Here is a 17966-nt window from a genome sequence, read left to right as displayed (position 1 = left end):
CTCCTTCCCTCCTCTCCCTCCCTTCCCCCCCTCTTTTTCTCTATCTCCCCCTCCCTCCCTTCCCCTCTTCCTCTTCTTCCCACCTTCAATACTTAAAACTATTACAAAATTGGGTTATTTGACATCTTGTATTCATTTTTGTGCCTGTGCATAAAAATGTCCACTACTCATGGTATCTATCTTCAATCTTGATTTTTTATTATACTTTAAGGTTTGCTTTGAAAGTCTTTTCTTTCCTAATACCCATTGTACTTTTTAAACTTTTCTTATTTCCATAAATGTGTAAATTTTACATTATTTTAATTTAAGTATGTGTCATATTTTCCTATTTGATTATGGACTTTACAAGTTTAGGCGATGAAGTCTATACTTGTATTTGTCATGGAATTTATTTTGAACAAATTCATGTTGAAATTTAAGATTTATGGTAATTTTAATTATTCAGTGGTAAAAGGAGAGGTACTCATTTACCCTGACAAACACAAGTTGTATGTCAGATGGGAAGAGTTTGATATCTATCTGGGCCTTGTTTTGTGCTAAGAAGTCAATTTTATCTTTGATTCCTTCAAGACTCAGCTCAAATCCCACATTCTGTGGGATGACTTTTTACAGGATTTTCCTTTCCCATATCTCCCTGCAACATAGTAATCACGTAAGTTGCTGGGGTTTCTTAAGTTGTCAGTATGCCTCATATGAGTTGAGTTCATTTGATATTTCTTCTTACTTATTGATCATGTTTCTGCTATTTCTTCATTCATTTTTTTTTTTAAAACCCTTACCTTCCATCTTGGAGTCAATTCTGTGTATTGGCTCCAAGGTAGAAGAGTGGTAAGGGTAGGCAATGGGGGTCAAGTGACTTGCCCAGGGTCACACAGCTAGGAAGTGTCAGAGGCTAGATTTGAACCTAGGGCCTCCCATCTCTAGGACTGGCTTTTAATCCACGGAGCTACCCAGCTGCCCCCTCTTCATTCATTTCTATATTGGAATGAGAAGCAGAGTGTAGAGCAGAGATCGACAACCTTTTTGGCCGTGAGAGCCGTAAACACCACATTTTTTAAAATGTAATTTTGTGAGAGCCGTATAGTGCTCACAGTACGTGCTCCTGTAATAGGGCCTGAAAAAAATTGACTTTATGGTTCTTGCAACAAGAGCCATATCTGGCCCTCAAAAGAGCTAGATATGGCTCGAGAGCCATACGTTGCTGACCCTGGGTGTAGAAGAAAGAGCACTTGAGTTAGAGTCTGCAGTGTCTGTGTTCAAGTGTTTGTTCCACTATTTCTTGCTGTGATCTTGGGTATGTCACTCTATCTCTTTGGACTTTAGTTATTGTTCTAAAATAAGAGAAGCAACATGATGTAGTGACTAGAGAGCTCATCTCAGGTTAGACTTTTAACATCTATGGGCAAATCACTTAACTAGGCCCATGTCAGCAAACTTTTGGCATGTGTACTGGAGGGTACTGCTCCCCTCCCCTGCTCCTGCCTCAGGACATTTCTCCTATCACCCACCCCTCTGCCAAGCAGCCCAATGGGAGTGCTTCCTCCCTCCCCTGTCTGGCTTATGGTGGGGGGCTCACATGTGGCATACGGGCTGCAGTTTGGGCACTGAAGTCTCTAAAAGGTTCATTATCAATATTCTAGGCCAGTTCCTCAGATTTTTACTTGAAGAGAACAGACCAACCTGCATTTGTAGACACAATATCCTCACCTGATTTGTCTATACCAGTGGTTCCCAAACTTTTTTGACCTACCACCTCCTTTCCAGAAAAAAATATTACTTAGCCCCCTGGAAATTGATTTTTAAAAAAATTTTAATAGCAATTACTAGGAAAGATAAATGCACCTGTGACCATCACCGTTTCCCTGGATTGCTGCAGCACCCACCAGGGGGCAGTAGCGCCCGCTTTGGGAATCACTGGTTTATACCAATGAAATCACAGGTGTAGTTCCTTTCCTTAGCCTCTAAAATGAAGATATTACCCTTACAGTCTTTCTTCCACAAAGGGCTGTTGTGCATAAAGTATTGTATAAATGTGAGTTATTATTCTTTGCCATAAACATGTGTGCTGTGTATTGAGGATAAAAATACATTATAGGCTTTTCTCCATTATTCTAATTAGAAATCTTATTTAGCTACATTAGGTAATACCTGAGTTTGCTATGTTGTGACTTAATTATTAAATTGTATTTTCATCATATGCTAGTATTTCCCCTTTGTATGATGAACAGAATTCTGTAAGTTTCATTAGAATTCTCCAATTAAATCATTGTGTTTTGGGAGAAAAGGGGAAACGATTAAGTACTCACATCACTTTTAAATACTAGTAAGTAATTATCTGGTACTGCTTTTCACATTAAACCATACTTGTTTTCTAATTCTGTTTTTTCAGTTTCCATAGCAAGACGTGTACAAGATCCATTAGCTGAGCTAGTGAAAATTGAGCCGAAGCACATTGGAGTTGGAATGTATCAGGTAAAGCAATGTGGCTTTTTTAATTTAAAAGAAATTTCAAAAAATCTCTCAGTCTTTAGAATTACACCTAGACTGAAATGGGTAAATTAAATGTCACAAAGTAGATTGCCATTTTCACAGATTTGTATAGAATTGTTCTTTTATAAGTCATCATGGGAAAAATTTCCCCCTTATTCTTTGTTTTGTAAAGGTCATGATTGAAACTCAGAAATGACTGCAGTCAGATTTATAGTCTATTAAATACATTAGATCAGACTAGTAACTTGATATGTAGATCCTTCTTTTCACATCATTACAGTGTAGGGAAAAGGGAAAAGTTGGCTCTTGTGTAAATGAGGATGAATTATTGATCTACTGGGAAGAAGTTGTTAATTTAGACACTAGACACTTTTTCTTGTGTTTCAGTGATGCACATAAAAGGTGTTGATATGATTATTTGTTTTTTTGTTAGGCATTGTGGTAGGAAAATGTTTATTTTTTCCCAGTTTTTAGTTATATGTTCACAAGTTAGTACCAATTTGATAATGTTTGTAAACTATTTAGCACAGTGCCTGACATATAGTAGGCACTATGTAAATGTTAGTTGTTGTTATATTGACAAAATTAAATTTATATTGATGGACAAACAAGTATAAGAAACTTAGGTTGTCTCTTGTGTTACATCTTTTTTTCCCTTTGAAGTGAATTTAAGGCATCTTTAGTTGTGAACTGAGGTGATAGTTAGCATATAATTCATGGGGCATTTGTAATAGTTAAGAATAGCTTTTTGGGTATATAATATAGGTCATAGAATCAGAATTTTAGATCAAGAAGGGATTTTAGCTATCATTTAGGGAGTTCCCCTTATTTCACACATGAGCTGAAACTTTGCTAATAGTGGCAGGACCAAAAATTAAAATCCAGATTTCCTGCCTTCTGGCCCAGGCTTCTGCCTTAAGAAGGTCAAATCCCAAGATAATGAATAACATTGCAACAAAAGTCTTTTCCATTACTAAAACATATCAAAAGTTTTCACTAAGAGACTACTTACTTTCAAGCTATATTTGACACGATGACATTCTGGTACAGTCAATCAAAAAGTTTGGCTAGAGTTCATTATAATAAACCCTGACTTGTAATTGTTTTGAGCACAAATTAGGCTTATAGTTATTAAGAGATGAGCAATTATGGACAAACAGTGCTGAAAAAGAAATTAAATCTTTCAAAGAAAGTATGTTAAGTACTTAGAGGAAATAGTAGAGACCATAAAATTACCCTTTCAGTACAGTATGAAATACTTTTGGTTTAACAATAGCTAAAATTCAAAAGGCAGTACACTTCAATACTTGTCCAATAAAATTGTGGGAATTGATTTAAAAAACACATGGCTCTCAGGATTTATGGAAAGGGAGGTGGCAGAGATGGTCAGACATCCTATCCCCAGCTGACCTAAAAAGACTTCTTTGCTGGAACATGGCTTGGTGAGACTCCCAAGAAAACACTTTGGGATAATAACAAGATGATACATTGTTGGCTGTACTGTGGCCTGTAGGAGGAGGCTCTCTATTTTGTTCTGAGGGTTCAAACCTGAGTTATGTTCATTTCATATTTCTTTCTACTCAGTGATGATGTTTGGGCCATTTTTGTACTTATTAACTTTGTGTCTTGAGTGTGAGCAGAATCAAGCAAGGAAAAGCCCTAGTCCAGCCCACTCTTTTTTTCCTTTCTAGCTGATGAAACTTCTGATAGAAGTAGGGAGTAAATTTCACCAGGATGAATTTTGGGAATTCCTAATGATTTTGCTACAACTAGCCCTTTTCCCCCTAATATTTATGAATTATTGAATTGATACTCCACATGAAATCATTTTTACTGATGAACTCATTATTAGTGAAACTTGAAATGCGCTGGTTTTTTCCCTAAAGAAATAGTACTTTGAAATATATGTTAAAACTTTACTATATTAAACTATTTCATTTATAATATGTCTGGGTTACTATGTGTATTTTTTGTTTGACAGTAAAGAAAAATACTTCTAAATAGTTGCTTGTTATTTAACCGTAAGTCCTTTTTTTCTCTATTTTTGTGCTATTATCAGGGTACAGTACTATTGACAGTCACATAAGGACTTTATTTGGAAACTTAATTTTTCATCTTGAATTTTAAATTTTTTTAATTAAAAAATTTCAATTAAAATTTTCAATTTTAAAATGGACAAGATGATTAGAATTTTCAAACATGGAAAAAATGGTAGAGGCCATCTAGCCTAACTTCCTTATCTTATAAATTATTAAATTGAATCTCAGGGGGATTAAGTACACATTGCTGACCTTGGATAATGAAACTAGATGGTCAATTTTAGTTTTAATTCAAGTTCACTTTCTACTTTGTTGCATTAGCACAAAGTCATGGTATTTAGATTACCAAAACTTTAAGGACTTTTTGTTAATGCTATTTAAGATGATTATGGTGGTTCTTTGAAATCAGTTTTAATGATTTCATGAATTACATAACTGTATAATGTGTTTTCAAAATCTCACTTTCAGGTTTTATTCCAAACTAAATAATCTTTTTTTAAAACTCTTACCTTCTGTCTTAGAATCAATACTGTTTTTTGGTTCCAAGGCAGAAGAACAGTAAGGGCTAGGCAATTGGGGTTATGTGACTTGTCCAGAGTCACACTACTAAGAAGTGTTTGAGATAAGATTTGAATCCAGGACCTCTCATCTCTGGGCTTGGCTCTCAATTAGGCTCATAGAGCAAAGTTTTAATATTTTCTTTGGAATCATAGTTTCTCATAGAAGAAGGTTGTTTCAAATCAGATATATACTTTTATAATGCATATTAGTAGGTCAACCTCTTAAAAGAATGCTGAGTGTTCTGTAAGTCCTAATCATGCTATTTAAGGTGGTTTTACCAAACCCTTTTGAGGAATATACTTTGTTGGTGAGCTTATTTAAATGTTGAGAAGCATCTTTCAAGGTAAAATGCATCCATCAAAATAGAAAGAAAAGAAAAGAAAAGAAAAGTGATATTGCTTTCACTATGGAAACATCTAGGGAAAAATTATCTTTGGATTGGTTAATTTTTTTACCCTTATTTATAAGACTGAATTAGGTAGATCAAGTACTTTTGGAATTAATATTTAGAGAAGAGTTTTTGTAATAATGGTTAGAATCAGTTCAAATTATTTTTAACATTTTAAATAACTGCCTTTTGTAAATTGCCTTTCACTGAATTGTGGCACTCTTGTGAGCTGTTTGATTTTCAGATATGTGTAGTTGGTTATAGTATTGATAATAGTTATGGCATAGTGGTGAAATATCAAAATTGTTACTTGTGACTATGAGCAGATCAATTAAGTTCTGAATTTGTTTTCCTCTGCTATGGAATGCTTTGCCTTTTACACAGAACAGATATGATGAAAAGCATTTTGTAAACTATGCAATGGCATGTAAATATGAGCAATTTTAATTTATTATTACAGCTGACCATTTATTGTATTTTCTTTAACTGCCTACAAATCAGTAGTTCACAACTTCTTATGCATTATTATATGCTGTAAAATTAAGTTGCTTCAGGTGCTGCAATTCATGTTGAAGTTTGGAAGCAGTTTTAGTCAAATCTGATCATTCTTTTCCTCTCTGCCTTTTTAAAAATGTTACTTCTTATAATAGAAATCTTGTTTCTCCCACTATTTCCCTAATCCTTAAGTTTTATTTATACAATTACTTCTATGGCAATGTAATGAACATCTTTTTATAAGTTTTTTTCCAATTGAAATGGAAATCTTTGATAAATTTTGACTAAGAAAAAGAAGTAGCCCCAACATGGTATTTTTTTCTCTGATATGAATGATTAACAGCTTGGTTTAGTATATTCTTTCAAAAATAATAATTGATGCTGGTATAGTCTCCTCAACCATTCTTATGAATTACTTTTTAAAATTCCTTTTATTTTAAAAAAACCTGCATTTTATATATTCTTTTTCAGTCTCAAATTTGAAACCTTAGAAGTCTGATTATCTGATGTTTCTCCTTATGTAAATGTTTTCAACTTTTGAACATTGAATAAACTAAAAACCATGTAAGTGATTGTTTTTCCTTCTCTGGAGTTTCCCATGCTTTTGTGTATTGTCAGTAAAGTATGGGATAAGGGAGTAGTATTTTTAGTCTATAACAGGTAAACATCTTCAAGTCAAGAGATGAAGAAGAAGAAAAAAATTCAGTATTAAAGAGATGGGAATATAAGATAAGGAAAATGATTTGAGCATATAGAAGCACTTACCATATGCTTGTTCTGTCTTTGGCATCAAGGTGCGCGTCAGGAAGTTGTTGTTTAGTCATTTCAGTTGTGTCTGACTCTTTGTGACCCTCTTTGGGGTTTCCTCAGCAAAGATACTGGCGTAGTTTGCAATGCCCTTCTCTAGTTCATTTGCTGAATCTTCTTCAATGAGACAGGAATAAAAATGTGGCATGATAGTATATCTAAGGACATTCTCTGATGATAAAAGTGTGAAGTAAATAACAAGGTATTTAATCAAACAGTAATTACTATAACTATCCATTTCCAACTTACTTCTCTGAAACTCTCAGGTAGCACTAGGCTTAGATATTATTTAGTCACTTTAGATTTGTCTTACTGCTTCCACAACATAGCAGAGTCTGAATTATGCCAAATTGGTTACAACATGTTTTCAGTTTAATGACTTAGGTAGCTTTATTATATACTCTTTGTTGATCCATGTTGGCACTAAAGAGACAAGAGAACCAGGAAATATTAGAGAGAACGTTGTTGTTTTCCCTTGCAGTTGGAACCAGGCTTTGACTTTTTCAAAATTACCATTCCTCTTACAAACAAGCGAAAAAATATTGAAGCTACTCTGGAATTTTGGCATAGTACCTGGATAAACAGGTATATTAGGCCAGGTTTCTGCATACATGTCTTCTGGTATCTCTCTTATGTCCTCTTTGTATCTACTATGGTGGCTTTCTGAGGTGAGGCAGGGGAAGAGATGGGACCCTGTTATGAGTTTTAATAAGTTTTCCTTTTTCACACTTTTTGTGCTACCAAACCTCTGTACATGATTTTAGGACAGAGTCCAGAGATTCTGAAATATAATAAACTAAAGGCTCCCTGAGCCCCCAAACATTATGAGAACATGGAAGTTCTCCAGAGAGGCCCTTTACATAAATCAGAGTCATTATTGTTATCACTTTAGCTAAAAGGGATCTTTGATTCTTCTTAGCTCTCATTCCATTGTATTCAACCATTGCTATACCACAAAAAAATCCTTTTCCAATTATTATTATAATTGTTTTTGCATGTATTTTATACCTCTTGTAGCTACTAATTAACATGGTGCTTAATTTCAGTATTGTTTTTCTAATTCTACTTTGTAGCACTAGTTCTCTTCCTTATGCTTGATAAATGTTGAGGTTATTAAAATTGTAGCTAATGACAAATTCTCCACAATGAATTAACAAGGGAAATGAATTGTTTGAAATGGTCTATGGAAGGAGTCATTTGCTAACCACCTCCATTTTTTGTCTTCTCAACACTCTGATGTTTTGAATAAGTATTTTGAATTTTGGTAGATTTTGTTTAATTGGTTGGGATGTTTGAAATAAAAAGTTAGAAGAGAGAGAAATGGTAATAAAAGACTAAACCCATGTTCAGGAGGAAATCACTAAACTTGTTTCTTCCCCATTGAAAATCTGTTTATAGTCCCTGCTCTTCGTCCAGTGGAAGTCTTGATCTACATCAGCAGTGTCAAGCAAATGGAAATGGGGGCCCCCTAAACCATACAGAAGGATCCTTGTAGGCTGAGAATTGACTTAGAAAACAGCATATATTTACATATTTTTTATGAATACATCAACACATTAAAGTCATATAGGAACTACATTTTAATCTGGTTCAGGCTCCCCTTAAGGGTATTGTGGGCTCATGTGGCCCTTGGGCTACATATTTGACTCCTGTAGTCTAGATCAGTGATGGGCAAAGTTTTTAAAGAGGGGGCTGTCAAAGGAAAGGGAAAAAAAAACTTTAGGTGGGCCAATATAATTTATTAAAAATAACAATGATACATTTTACAAAATTCTTGTATTGTTTGTGATACTAAGCCCTATTAATGACTGAAAGATTATGAAGGAGAATGTGATGAATGAAATTGTGACTGCATTTCTGAAACTTTCTCATAATTTGGTTCGAACTGGGATGCACTTATTCTTAGAAGAGAAGTTAAATGCTCATCTGTCAGTCTGTTTCTAAGGCAACTCTTTCGAAGTTTCATTGTTGAAAACACCTGTTCACATATATATGATGAAGCAAACATAGCAGTAACTTTCTGGGCATGAGATATCAGATTTGGGAAAGTGGATTTAGACAAGGACTTGTAGAACTCCAATTTTGGAATATTAAGAATATCTAGCCGCAGTGGAGAGGGTAGCTACTGCGAGGAGGCTCCGTTGACCTGGGGTGAAGGCAGTGGCAGCAGCAGCCCCTAGGACCCCAGAAGTCACAAGGTAAAATGTGGAAAACTAGAGAGCAGGGTTCCAGTTGACCTGGACTCAGAAGTCCTAGGCTGTGAGGGAGGAAGAAAAGAATTATGGATTTGTAATCCCCCAAGGGGAGGAGAGTCCAATTCCCCAGGGGAAGTTGGGATTTTAAAGAAGTTAAGGAAACTGGCTTAAATCCCCTTCCAGCTCCCACCAGCCTGCTTCTGGAGCAATAGCTAAATCCCCTTTGTGATTTTTGCCCCCTCCCCCTCCCAGTTGCCAGTTTTACTCTTCCCTACAAAGTTGCCAGTAGCCAGTGTCTCTCACTCTCAACACAACATTTCAGTATCTAGGATAAGTTTGTATGTCACCACTGATATAAAACGAAAGAGAGGAAAAAAGAGGAAAATATTTATTTTTCTCAAAGCCTGTATTCTTTTTTATTCGTCAGATTAGGAATAATGTCACGTGGACTGGATAGAACATTTCAGGGGGCCCGCATTTGGCCCGTGGGCCGTAGTTTGCCCATCACTAGTTTAGATGACTGTTAAGAGTCCATTTCAATTTATTACCACACTATAACTCTGTAAGCTTTATTTCTTTGATAGAGAGTAATTATAGCATGGGTAGGAACTGGAAAAAAACACCTCTTTATTTATAGTTTCTTGATGAGGAAAGAAAGGTCTTTTACCAACATAAAAATAGCTTTATGTGAACCCATCAATGTAATGTGATATATTAGATTTTTATTAAGTAAATTTATCCATCTTCAACCATTAATTTCAAAACCTACCTACTGTGGGGCCTACCCCACAGTGAGCCACATCTCCCTAGTCCTGTAGAGTTTTTTGTGACATAGTACTTACTGCTCTAGGTCAGGCTCCAACCCAAAGGCATCGCTAGAATTCACTCTTCCATATTGTAAGGATAAGTGATAAGGAATAGAGGGAAAAGTGTGGATTGTCTTTAAGAGGAAAAGAGGAGAATTTGGTTACAAACCCTGGGAGAAGATTCTGACAAGGAGAAAAGGATCTTGGGAATTTTTACTAGATTTAACTGCCACTCTGAATCTGAGTTGTGTTATAAAGAAGGTATCTTTACTACTATTCTAGTTATTGGTGGGTATATTAATCAGGGAAGCTGTGCTTTGGATTCCCTTGATAGCTTGTGCAGGGACACCCAAGTCCTGTCACTCAGCTGGATGTTATAATAACTGCCCCTTCTTGATAACAGCACCCAGGCAGGATCCCTAAAGGTCAGGTGGATGGGTAACCCTTTCAGGTCCCACCTGGGGTTGGATTGATTATTAATATTAGGCTCTATTAGCCTTGGATAAGGTTTTCATCTGATTGCATTGCTCCCTCCCCAAGAGTTGTGATGTAATAACTACTCAGGAAGGTACTTAATAAACTTTATCTATAGATGTTAATAAGGGAAAGGAATAATCAGGAACGGACTGGGGATAGGAGACCCTGTCACTAATGGCTATGATCACTAATCCCTCAGGACTGTAGGCTGTTTCAGTAAAGCTGGAGCTCTTGTTCTTCACCTCCTCTGGCTCAGCTTGGCCATGGCCAAACCAGAGAAAGCAAAATGCTTGGTTGATACAGATATCGATGATCCCTCTCAGCTTCTTATTATAGCCAGTTGTTATGTCAGTCCCACAGCCGTCAGGAAATACCTCCCTTACCTCCCTCTGCTGCTTCTCTTTCCCTCTTCCCAGTTCTCATCTGGGCCCGGATACCTAAATATCTAATGATGGTTCAGATGTCTAAATATTTAGGGGGAATTCAGAGAGAATCAGAGGATCCACGGTCAGATCCACAGGTCAGTGCTCCAAGATCAGATCAATGTCCAAGGCCAAGGGGTCAAAGCCAAAAGGTCCTAGACCAAGGGTCCCTGTCAGATGGCTGTCAGGGTATTTATATCTTCTGGCCAACTGCCTTTCCTCTTGTCCTCGTGGCCTCTGGGAACATTCTGATGTCTCCAACTGTCTTCACCTGTCAATCAAGGTGAGACTCACAACTCCCAGAATTTGAATATGACAGCTGGTAAGAAGGAGCTTGTTTCTCTGGTGTCCCTTGGAAATCCTTATCTTATAGAAAGGTTAGTGATTCCTGGATTAGAAAATTTGCCATTGGAGAAGACCTGCTTTTTCCATGAGATACAGAGACCATCTATCTGAGATCCATATGTCAGAAATCCCCTTGGTTGAAGGTAGAACCCAGAGTTTGGTCATCTGGGACTCTGGGTATACCTAGGAACAACCCCAGGCTTTAGGTAAGGGCTCAATACGTCTGTGAGTCCTTCCTCTTTATCCTTTTGATAATCCATACTAATTAGGTTAGCAGATAGTCAGATAGCTGGGTTTAAGGGACTTAGTTAGAGATAAGGAGTTTAGAGTAACTTGAATGAATTCTCAGGAAGAATAAAAAATTCACCATGAGGTGAAAGAGGGTAGGCGGAGATTAGATCTATAGTTTTAGGAACCTACTTATCATTTCCCTTTACCCTATTATAAAATTAAACTTTGTTTCTAAAGCCCAAGGGGTTTGTGCTTTACTAGCCTTAGATAGTTCCCTAGGTGGGTGGTTATCATCTCCCACCCATCTAGGAAGGATTTTTATTTCAATATCAGTATTCTTTTGTGAGCACTATTTTTGTATCCTGACTCTTTTTGCTGACAGTTGTCTATTTGCTGCACCTTATTTACAAGTGCTTTACCATTGCATTGTAGATCCTCTTGGGTTATTACTGACATCTACCCCAAGATGTAGTTGTGAACCTAATGTTTGTTGCTGAACTTTCTTCATTATGACCCTTTTTGAAGTTTAGCCCCTTTTCATCAGGTGGTCCTTTTTATATCTTTGTTATACAACAAGGGTAAGGAAGGAAGGTTCTTTTATAAGCTGGGCCTGACAAGCTGGCCCAAGATCTTCAGGTGGTAAATAGATCTAGGCTGAGTGAGGATAGTAATGCCTGGGTGGCCACCAAGGTGTGCTGGTAGCCACCAGGTCTTATGGATGATCAACTCAGCTAAGCACCTGACCCCACAAACAGTGCTCAAGCCAAAGTGATAGAGGGAGATGCTGTATATGTTGTGCAACAGCCCTCTGGTTCCTTGGCTTTGGGTTAGGTTAGAATCTAACTGTTAGATGATAAAGGTTGGTAATGGGGCTAGCTGTTGGTATTTGATTGGATAACACTAACTAACTGCAATCTTGATAAGTTCCCCTTTCCCCTTTGGCTGTAGTTATTCACTTGCTCTTGGAATGTATACCTGTCTTCACTTGAATCAAGCTTCAAAGGGGTTTAATGCTTTACACTCCCAGGGGTAGGAATCAGGATAAAGAAAGAGATGTTGAGAACAGCTATGCTAATCTAATGAGAGCTAAAGTAATCTAATCAATGTGCAACAAGTTGATATTTGGCTGGAGATTCTTCTCCTCCTCACAGACTCTGGTCAGACCTGGCCTTGGTCTAGAAAGGAAGGGGTAGTGATAATCTTCTTGACCGCTGTGTTGTTATCTCAGCCTTGTTTAGTAATAAGTGAATGAACTTCTTGTGGCAATAAGATATGGATGCTGGATCTGCAAGTCTATAGGCCTACCTACCCTTCACCACCCTCTACCCTCCAGAAATCCCTTCTCAAGACTGGAGACCTTGAGTGGCTAAGCCCCTGAGCTTTTATAGAGGTGGTCCCAACTGTCTTTTGCCCTTGGCTCATGCCATCTGGGTAGATTCCAAGTTCTAAAACTGACAGTCTTTCACTCAAGCTGTTCTCCATCTTTTTGCAGAAGTTACCTATTACAATCTCTATGGCAATTGTCTCCATATTAGAGATTGTAGCATTCCTCCCCTCTCCCCCAAAGGGCTGTGGACAGATCAGTGAATTGAAGATTAGGGAAATAAGTTGCATACCACCCTTGCTTTGATGGCCAATCCTAGGTTTTGTCTCCATCATAACTACACTTCCCCTTACCCCTGACAACTTTCTTTGCTGTGTGAACTACCAAGCTTTCCCTCTCTAGAACTGAGTTTAGCCTGTCAACTTAGTTATAATCTAAATAGCTCCTACAATAGCTGTGTGGGAGCCATTGGGAAAATTCTGCCTCCATTCTATGGGTCCCCCTTCCCTCTCTCCCCCTCCCCCTCAGATTACATAATAGCTGAAGTAGGTTCTCCTTTGAGGGTAGGCATTATGGTTGGAGGCAGTGATGGGGGAGTGAGAGCCCTGGCTTTCCCATTTTCACTTGGTGAGTCATACAGGATGAGCAGGCATGGGTGAGTTATGATATTTCTCAACAAACCTACTTATGTTCCAAGTTCCTTTATTCATGTGGGGGTACCACCTTCCTTCAACTGATTCAGATTTTCACAAATTTTGTGTCATCTTTGACTCCTCATAATCTGTTACCCTATATTCACATACTAATCAGTTGCCAAATCTTGTTATTTTTACTGCTACATCTCTAACGCTTTCCTTTTCTCTAATGAGTTCAGTTCCTCATCATCTTTCTCCTATGCTGTTGTAATAATAGTTTTTTTCCCTTCGTCCTCAACACAGCTGCCAATGTGGTTTTCCTATAGTACTTATCTGACCAGCTTACTCCCCTCCTCAGTAAATTCCAGTGGCTCCCCAGTCACTCTAGGATCAGATATTATTTCATCTTTATCTCATTCTTTTAAAATGTCTGTTTCTGTATAAGCTTTATAATGTCCATAATTATTAACATAGAAGTAAATGTATATAAATAGATTCACTATATATATTGAGGTCACATGCTAAAAAAGAACTTTACTCATAAGAGTATACAATCAAAAAATTTAGGAACCATTTCTCTAGGTTACCCTACTGTCATGGAGGAGAGGATCATAGTGTTGTAATTCTTTGACTTCTCCAATCCAGATTTCTCACATCTTTCTGAAACTTGTTTTATAAAATTCAGTTTTCCTTGCCCCCCACTCTCCATATGAAAATTTCTTTCAGGTATCTTTGGAAACAGCTCCTTGGGTACAAAAATGAAACTTGTTTTCCACTTTGGGTAATTTCATGGTGGATCCAGTTCCTTTGCCTCCTCCTCTGTAGAATATAGTATTCTTTATTTAATATGATTAACAATGGTTCTTTAGTATATAGCTTTGCATTGCATTCCCAAAGTTTAAAGAAAGAATTTCTTAGACAGAAATTTTTCTAGGTTACTCTCTCATGTGATTATTGTCAATAAGATTTAGTTTGTCTCTTTATTTAGAAGCATTTTGTCTGTGTGAATTTTAGATTGCTCTAATCTGGAGGTTCTTTACTTGTGGGTGTAATAACTTTTTTTGTTTGTTTCTTAATTTGACAATTATTTCAATGTAATTGATTTCTTTTGTAATCCTATATATTTTATTTTATGCACTTAAAACATTATTCAGAAAAGTGATTGATGGGCTCTACCAAACTGCCAAAGATTTCATGACACACAAAAAAAGATAAAAACCTCTGCTCTAACCTAACTTCAGTTTTCAGATGAGACTGTATTACTACTGAATGCACTGCAAGCTTGGGTGGTTTGTTTTCTTTAATAATCTAGATTAGGTCAACCACACTTTCTCTCATACTGGAATTAATAAAAAGTTACATTTTGCTTTAAGTGAGATTTTTCTCCAAGTTATGTAGGAGATTTCTATTCTATTATTTATTTGGCATAAATTGGGCCAGAGGGTATGAGTACAGTTAAGTTTTTTGGAATGGAACTTGCAAAGACTTTTTAAGGCATGATGTGCAACTGAGGGTTGCTAAATCTCAGAGGTGTGATTATGTCATAACAGCTATAACCTCTGGGCTTGCTTTATTACTTTTATTAAAACAAATCTGTATAGTGGTGCTATGTAGATTTTCTCGATGAAGGAAATGAGGTGCTTAATTTATTATGTGAACAGCACTTTCAACTAACCACGGCATGATTCACTGAGGCCCAGTGGGATACCATGTTTCTCTGAAATTGGCTGGTTTCTTATTTGTGGACCTTAGCTTTCAATACCAGGGCATTCAGTTTGTATGTGGAATGGTCAGAGTTTTTTAAAAGTGAGTGATCTTAATTCATTTTTTTCACAGCATTTCTTTACTCCATATAGGCAGACAATAAATGTTAAATTATAGCAATCAGTCCTCATCAACTTATTAATAAAAAATGATACATATTTTAGAAAGTTAGAGGGAATAGACAGCATATGTAATTTTCCTAGGTAGTCCTCATGTCTTCCTGAAAAAGACTTTAAAAATAAATAAAGGGTTATCCAAAAAAAACATTGTTTGTTCATACTGATGCCCTTTATGTTTGTTGTGTTGTAGTTCCCGAGTGCCAGATGCATTAAGCGAAAGGCATGAATTTAAATTCCTTCTTCTTTGTCAGGTTACATTTAAAAGTAAGTGTATCACTCTAGGGAAAATACAACCCTATCCATATTAACTTCTAAAAAATATATTATTAGAATGAATATGAGATGCCAGAATCATGACACCATAAAATTATGTATAATATATAGGAGAATTTAGAAATAGTACATCTGGCCAACCTCATAGAGTACAAAGCACTTGTTGTATACTTGCAAGCATCAACTGAAAGGCAAGGAAAGGTTATTTGTTCTGGAGTTGTGCCATATCCAGCATCATCTTTGGTGATGTGAACCTGCCTAGAAGAGAAGGAATAGAAAATAACGGCTTGGTCCAATAGAATAGTCCAAGGGTCTTTGCATTCTTTAGACACAAACACCAATTATTTACCATAAAATAACGAGGAGGTCAATAATAGTTATTGGAAATTCCATGTTCTCAGGGCCTGTTGCACATTTAAGTCTTCATGGAAATTTGGGTCTTAGTAGGTTCTGAAATTTCACCTCTGCTCTTTTGAGGTAGTGTTATATTTCAATCAATCAATTAAACAAGAATGTTAATGCCAGATACTGTGTTAGATGCTGAGGATAGAAATTTTTAAAATTAAAACAATTCCTACTCCTTTAGTTACTATAATTCTGTCAAGCAGACAACATGCACAGATATAAGAATGTACAAAATAAATATAAGATAATCAGGAAAAAAGAGAATCACCAAAATTTTCTCAGTAGAGTCAAAATTCACTATTGTAATGAGGTAATTTATCCATCCATATTGCATTCCTAAAAGAGCTGATAAAAGCCACGGAAACCCAGTTTTTGTACATTTTAGGGATAGTTGGATTTTTTCTGGAATTGATCTAGTTCTGTTTTATATGTAAAAAATAATTAGCTGATTATGGTGTAGCTGAATCTTCATCTTAAGAGTCATTCTCAAGCATTATGAATATTTAATTATGACCATTTAGAAGTGATTCCCAAAGTGGGCACTACCGCCCCCTGGTGGGTGCTGCAGTGATCCAGGGGGGTGGTTATGGCCACAGGTGCATTTATCTTTCCTAGTAATTGCTATTAAAATTTTAAAAAATTAATTTCCAGGGGACTAAGTAATATTTTTTCTGGAAAGGGGGCGGTAGGCCAAAAAAGTTTGGAGACCACTGATTTAGAATAACATGTCTACTTACTGAGTAATTGAAGAGCAGCATACAGTGTTGGTTATAGTGATTGATTTGGAATCAGGAAAAACTGAATCCCACCTCTAAGACTTACTAGTTGTGCAACCATGAATAGATCATAACCTCTCCGCAAATTACATACCTGGATATGCATACTTACCTCAAAAGATTATATTGAGGCTTAGATGATGTAGTGTATATGAGGTGCATAGAAAACCAGATAGAGACAAAGACAGAAACTGAGGAAGAGATTAGAGCCAATAACCAGAGCACAAACAGGTGTGTCATGTCTTTGAAGAATTTCATTTCTAGCATCTCAATTCTTCAGTGAATCTAGGAGCTAAGTGTGATGTATAGGGAAAGTAGGAGGACCTGAAGGCTTTGAAACAAAAAAAGTCAAGAGTTCCTGATTACTGTCAGGAGGTTGAGCACCAAAGTGCTTCAGGGAGATGACCCAAATAGACAGTTTGACCTAGTGAGGCCGGTGTGCTAGTTCCAAGAGACAAAGAATCTACTTCTTCACTTGAGAGTAGAATCACTCTTAATGAATTCATGACTCCTGCCTTTAGCTCTTAAAATTGGGCTTGGAGCCTCCCATGAAGAAAATTAGTGAAGACTCCTGTAAGGCACAGTATGCCTACAAGGTCAGGAGAGGAATTTTTTGTAGGAACTGAAATAGGAAAGGATCATCAATAATCCCATTAAATTAAAGCAGGGGGCGTGGGGAGGGGGGAGCAGCTGGGTAGCTCAGTGGATTGAGAGCCAGGCCTAGAGTATTGACTCCAAGACAGAAGGTAAGGGTTTAAAAAAAAATTAAAGCAAGGAATAGAAACATGGGTAAGTAAAGAATTGTGTGAGCAATGCCAGTCAGGACAATCTGTGGTGAGATTGGAGTCACCATGCAAAGGCGATTGCCCTTTATATCAACAAATTATTGCTTCTTTAAAATGTTGATTTGTTTCGCTTTTGATTGTGTCTGGTTATCTTCACTACTTTTGGCTGACTGGTTTTGCTTATACTCTGTGTTGGAATATGTACATTAAATAATTCACTCCTACCTTGCTACCATTCTGTCAGCCATTTCTTTTTCTTAGAGTCATTCTCTCCTCATTCAGCTCTTTTTTACCCACATACTTATGAAAGGACTTTCCCTCTCCCTGACCCTCCCTCCTCATGCTTTCTTTCTCTTTTTTTCCTTTTCTCTTCCTGTCCCTCTTTCTTGCTCCCTCTCTTTCTATCCCCCTCTTCCTATTCCTCCCCTCTCACTTTCCTCCTTCCCTTCCCCTCTTCCTTTCCCAACTATTAAAGTTTCCGAAGGTATAGAGAGTTTAACAGTGCAACAGAGATAGAAAGTGAAATCAAGTTTTCCTGAACCTGAGGCAAATAGTCTATTCACTGTACCTGTCTTATTCTCTGTCTGATTCTTCACTGTCTTTGTGTTTGAGAGGACTGGGGAAGGAAA

At 36.9% G+C, this 17966-nt stretch overlaps 1 protein-coding gene across 1 annotated transcript in view; it reads left to right on the top strand.

Moving 5' to 3' along the window:
- Nucleotides 1-17966, top strand: part of SRBD1 (S1 RNA binding domain 1) — a 337404-nt gene that overhangs the window by 203291 nt on the left and 116147 nt on the right. Inside the window, exon 17 of the mRNA XM_044663288.1 lies at nucleotides 2390-2472. Within this exon, the coding sequence (XP_044519223.1) occupies nucleotides 2390-2472 (83 nt within the window). The remainder of the gene's footprint in view (nucleotides 1-2389; nucleotides 2473-17966) is intronic.

The sequence above is a fragment of the Gracilinanus agilis genome, chromosome 2, assembly GCF_016433145.1.
Source record: "Gracilinanus agilis isolate LMUSP501 chromosome 2, AgileGrace, whole genome shotgun sequence".
Lineage (NCBI taxonomy): Eukaryota > Metazoa > Chordata > Mammalia > Didelphimorphia > Didelphidae > Gracilinanus > Gracilinanus agilis.
The sequence above is the reverse complement of the archived record's forward strand: the minus strand, read 5'-3'. Positions and strand labels throughout refer to the sequence as shown.